The sequence below is a fragment of the Bombus flavifrons genome, chromosome 9, assembly GCF_040668555.2.
Source record: "Bombus flavifrons isolate JBK064 chromosome 9, iyBomFlav1_principal, whole genome shotgun sequence".
Classification (NCBI taxonomy): domain Eukaryota; kingdom Metazoa; phylum Arthropoda; class Insecta; order Hymenoptera; family Apidae; genus Bombus; species Bombus flavifrons.
In genome coordinates, this window is record NC_138450.1 from 14502352 (window position 1) to 14508351 (window position 6000).

The following is a 6000-nucleotide window of genomic DNA, read 5'->3' on the forward strand; positions in this document are numbered from 1 at the left end:
TTCATCGTTAATTGAGACGCACAGCTGCGCCAAACGAATCGTCTTTCTTCTTTGGATAAAATAAACCGTAAGAATAATTACCGCCAGTAATTAGCATAAACCTTATATCTCCCGGCAAACGAATCGCAACAGGGCTGCAAGGTTCGTCGAAATTGCCGAATCTACCTAAACGCAGATTTCGTTTTTCTAACGAAGCGTCGAACGCGCGACTGCAAAAAAAATATCTGTCGCGAAATCGTTCGATATACGTAGATAGTTTGTTAGAGAAATAACTAGAGACACGCGCGTATTCAAGAATTAACAAGGCATTTTTTCTTATCGTATGGAAGCAAAGCGATCGATTTTTCTCGAGTTTTTGTAGCTGGCAGAGTCTATCGATGGGTGGAGTTGGCTCGCCACATGTGTTACTAATTACGCCAGACTGGCCGTTTCGCACGGATCCGATATAGAGATCCAGAGCTATTCTTCGATTCTCTGTTCGCCACCGAGTCACGCATCGCTGTATCTCGATCTTGCGCACGATTTATCGATCGTCGAACGGCGAGACGACACGCTTCTGGAATCTTGGAAACCGATCACGAAGTCAACGTTGCATCGCAACGCGACAGAAATCTTTCCGACGTCTTTCGCCGGTTATATAACGCGCTAAAACCATGTTTACGCAGGATTTTACTTCTTATCGTTTCCTATGTGAAAGCAATACCTACGAATCAAGCGTAATCTACTGCTCGAAGTAAACGAATAACGGGCAATACTTTTCATCGGCGTACCTATTATCATTTATTCGAGGGCAAATTTTTAAGCGCGTAAATTACCGCCAGTGGCGATAGTACGAGCGTGAAAGTGTCGCGCAAACTATACGAATTACACTCGCTGAAGGAAATTGTATCAAGCTTTCAGGGTCGACCGTAATTACGAGGGAACTTTGTTTCATTAGAAGCGGCTCGATCCCACATTCACCGTAATTGTACGTCGCCTGAACCATTTTCGTTTTTAATTTCAACAACGAATATTTTGTATACCGCCCGCGAAAAAAACGAACAAATAGGAATGTGTAATAGAAACGGAAAAGCAAACCCAAGGAAATTCTAATATCGATAAATAATACAGTTCTTCTATGTATCTTGGTCACGTGCGAATGTACACGAACTCGACGACAACGTATTTAAACAAGTTCGATCGAGCAAGTTTCTTAATAAAATGCTAGTTATCAGTGACGTTAGAAACGATAGAACGGAACAAACTTTACGGCTGTTCACCCGTTCAGCTGGATGTTCAATTACGATCAAGCGTATTTGACGCGAGATATCGATTTACAAGAAAATAAGCACGTTTGAACGAAAGAGCAGCGACCTAAAGTCCTTTTCTTTGCTGCTTTTCCCCTGGAGACTTTCCCCAACGCCGCGCTCGCTCGTCAGGCTCAAAGTGGACGGAACAAAACGAAATGACGCGACGACACACACGTGCCCTCTCTTGATTAGCGTCTAGACGCGTTGCTTGCGTACAGACCAACGTAACCTACATACACTGTCACCCGTCAGTTTAGTATCCGGACACTTTGCTCGATTTTTGGTACGTAATAGGACGCAAACACCGGGTTCGAACGCAAACATTAACGACAAATCGGTCGTCTATAATGACAATTTTATTCGACATCGTGATTTTTCCAGTGCGGCAGGTTAACGTATTTAAAGATGATACCAGCCGAGGATATGTTTCGAACGCGAGTTACTCGTTGACCAAACGCGTACGCACATGCTTATACAGAGGGCACAAGTGCGTGTGTCACATCTTGACACACAGCCGAAGCATTCTGTATACGCGCCGGCGCTTCCTGCAGTTAACGACCTCGATTGCATATAAATGCCTGGCTTAATGGTTTCGAAGTAAGGCCGAAGGCCTCCACTGATAAAATCCACTCTCTCCTAGCGGGATTCACGACGCCCATTAAGCCTGTTTCACACGAATATCTATCGGACGATGTCTATGGTTCGCGTGGTCATGCATTTATCGTGCTATATTATATTATCGCGATGCTATCGTGACAATCGCATCGAAATAACTAACTCGTCGCTGTATATCGCTACATTGGTCAACCGTGGAGAAAAGCAGCAGTTGAATTGCATCGATCTGTAATCTTTCTGTTCCCGTCTATGACTTTCGTCGATGATCTTCGTAATCGTGTCTCGTTCACGTCGGTACACAGTGTCGACGAGTTATTAATACGAGGTTGCTATGAAATCGTCGGTCGAAGATTAGTCGGTTGTAAAATGCTCGATAAATACAATTGGTTGGAAGGTAGTAGGAAACGAAGGAAAGAAATAGTTACGCAGGAAGGAGGGTTGTGACGACGCAGGCGCTACGTCTGAAAGCTCGCAGTCGATATACGCGACTTTTGGACTGACTGGCTCTTAGTCATCTCAGCACACATTTGCAAACTGGCTCTGTTCGTGACACACGCACGAAGTAATGCCACGTACACGCGTTCGAGACCGTGCAAAGAAAAGAGTGAAGCGTAAGCTTAAACACGCTACCAGGGTTAAATATATTTTCCGTAATCGCGTCCAAACTTTCTTATACGGCGTGCACCATCAAACTCGCCTTCAAGCGTTATTTACTTTATCATTCGTTATGTAAAATGCTATATGCGTTAAATAAGCCTCTACTACCTACGATCGACGCTTCGATGCGTTAAAATACCATCGATTCCTTGATACCGCTATACGCGTACTAACCAGTGTTTAAATATTCCTGCATTTTACTAAGATACGAACAAGATGAAAGCGTGCGAGGAGTATGGCTCGAACTGCAGATCGGGTGTCCTTGAACGGGCAACATTCGTGGCCCCTAATTTAGTATTCTGTGTGTTCGACTTCCTACGTTTCCCCCCGAAACTTCAACCCTCGCTTTCAGCATTAACAGATCTCGCGTGAAGAAGGAAAAAGAAAATGCAAAGCGTCAGCCACGATCCCACGCAAGTGGGACAGCGCCGTTCTGTATTTTTAAAGCAGTTAGAAATGAAAGAAAGTGTCACAATGTGCGTGTACACGTATCGCATAATTAATTCTTCGCGTATGCATTTTTACGATCTCATCCAACGTTTCGCATAACGACGCTCTCCTCTTTTTTTTCGTAAACGCAACCCTATATTTTTTGAGCGTAGATCAAGTTTTCAGTGTAGTGATCAAGATACTTACTTAACGCGTGGATAATATTAATTTACGTTGTAAGCAAAAGTGTGGAGTTCCCTTTAAACGCGCGCTACCGAAGGAATTTATTAGAAAAGGCGTACGCGAGGCGAACAAGTACCACGTACTACGTTAAGGTAGTAGTATCGATTACGAGGTACACGGATCAAAGCTAATTACTAATTACTAATTAATATAACCAACAAATAACGCACTCGTTTCAAGTTCTAATTTCCCGACTATTCAAATTAACATGCACGTACTTCCAAGAACCTGAATAAAATTAAACTACTAGCAAAATTTTTCAAACATCACGTTCGAAACATCGTATTACATACGACGCGAAGATTTATCTTATTCTAATACAAAGGCTACAGTCACGTATAGTGAATCATAAAAATACTGTAATGTACTTTGTAAAACGAACGGTGTCGGATTTAATTAATTTTTTAAGCTTTTCTATTTAGTGGTTGAAGCAAAAGTTGCTGTTCGACGAAATAATCATTCGTTGAATTAACAAAGGAACAGGTGACAGAAGCTAGGCTTCCGAGGTGTATCGCGAAACTTGTTAAAAATTCATCGGACGATGCGACGAATAATTAATCCCTATATTCGATGTCCCCTCTTGAGCTATACGTCAGCACCCACGCTATTGTCTTTATCTTTGCACGAGATCTTTGTTATTCAATTTAATCCAAAATAGTCGATGGATCGTGAAGAGCGACGCAAAGTATGCGTTACTGTACGACGATCTAGACATCCATTTCGTTGAAAGATCGTGTCGGAATAAAGTCCTGTCGTAAAACCGCGAAGCAAAGCAACCGTTATCGATCTTAATTCGCTCAACTTGTCCCAAGTATTTCGATTATATGAACAATTATTAATCACGGTAATAAACGACGAATAGAACGTTAATACGAAAGTGAATATAAGCAAATGAAATTTGCAACTTTCTAGATAAAAGATACGTCCCACGCGTAAAATAACGAGCTACGACTTTGCCCCGTAGAGAAGACGCAGCGACGAAAATGGGTACGATTAACCCGTAACTATCAAGATAAGGCGATGGTATCTATCAAAAGACAGCGATATTTTCTTTCGTGTAATTCTCGTTTCGTTTAATTGGGAAAATACTCGATGCGACAACTCCGTCTCGTGGCGTACCATGCCATTTACGTGAGAAAACCACCATCCATGAACCACTTACGAGTTAATTGTACAAGTAATGGAAAATTGTGTTCAGTCAACTCACCACTTTGTCGTCCGCGTAAATGACGGAAGATCGCGGTGCCCCCGTAGCCATCACAGTGAACAGCACCATCAAAGTCGTTCGAAGCAGTATCATCTTGTAACCGCGAATCTTTTCGTCGCAACAGGACCAACCAACACCAATTTTTATTCTCACTTGCACCAATCAACCAACAACAACAAGTACATTCCCTCCGGGCAAAAAGAAACGCGATTTGACGATATACAGCAACTTTCAAATAACGGAACTTCACCACCGAGTTAAACCCGCACACGCGTTACGATTCTAGAAAATTATCGAAACGAATAAATATAAATCGATGTAGGAATATCGGAGGTGGCATTCGTGTTCCGTAATTAGACTGTGCGCGATATACGTGGCACGAGGTTTTCGCTTCGCGAGGTATCAAAAAATCAGTTTCCAGACGAGGGAGAAAGATAACGCCTCAAGAAGTCGACGAGAGAGCACCGATGGACATGTTCGAAGCGACCTTCTTAGGAGAACAACGATTTACTCAATGCCACTCGATAGATATACGTATGTACACTTTTTTTCTCCTCTCGCTTGCACGATTTCCCACTCCCAGTTGGTTCGTAACGTGTCACACTCTTCTTCCGTTCTCGCTTCCTTCGCGCAAATCTGCCTACTTTCGTCAACTTGGCGTTTCTTCGCCGACGCCGACGCCGATGACGACGGATTTCCAGTTCGTTCTTTCCTCCGTGTTCGGACTTTCCAACTACTACCACGTCCATCCGCCGACCTACGACATTTTACACATCCTGTAATACTTACTTCAACAAATATCCGATCGACCCTATCGAAATATGTATAACTGGCAACTTTCTAGCTCGCAACGTTCCATATTTCTAACGCGTTTTAAAGCATCCAACGATATTTCATTGCGAATGCTTATCCGATATAACGAGGAAAGTCGGAGCTATTGGTCGAGGATTTACGTTTTTGTGGTTTGCAGATGATTCGTCGCGTTTCGAGAGAAACACGGAAGGAAATTTGATATCACTGCCTACATACTCATAACCGTTTTCGTTCTTCCGATCGCCACCGGTTAAATAATTTCCTTCCTAGATAATAAGGTTCGTTAACTTAAGATTTAAGAATCGAGCGTTTGTCGTCTTCGAACTGTACGTATAAGTCACACTTGCCTTATATCTCGCGAAAGAGAAAATACTCGAGAGACAGATTTATTTCGCTAAAAATTCCGTCAAAGACGATCCACGCTTACGTTTAAATTCGTTCGTGGACAAATTTTATTGCTGCGATGTTATCGTTGCAAAGACGAGCCTCTAGCAGTCCATGTACGCTCGCCATCGAAACGACGTAGATATACATCGAAAATGTAATTCTCAAAAGTCCTTGCTAACCATCCCTTTTCTACGAATCCTTTCCGTCCACGACCTGGCTTCCGCTATCTTGATATCTATGCAAGGGCCTGCTACTTAGATAGACGCCTTTACGTTACTCTTCACGCGCTACAGAAACAAAGATTCGGATCTCAAGCTTTTTCTTTCAAAGATACAAAATTTCTAATTAAGAATACCAGGA

General features: G+C 42.6%; 1 protein-coding gene across 1 annotated transcript in view; it reads right to left on the reverse strand.

Moving 5' to 3' along the window:
- Positions 1-4629, reverse strand: part of Mmp2 (Matrix metalloproteinase 2) — a 100257-nt gene extending 95628 nt beyond the window's left edge. Inside the window, exon 1 of the mRNA XM_069120374.1 lies at positions 4441-4629. Within this exon, the coding sequence (XP_068976475.1) occupies positions 4441-4533 (93 nt within the window). The 5' untranslated portion in view covers positions 4534-4629. The remainder of the gene's footprint in view (positions 1-4440) is intronic.
- Positions 4630-6000: the final 1371 nt, after the last annotated feature.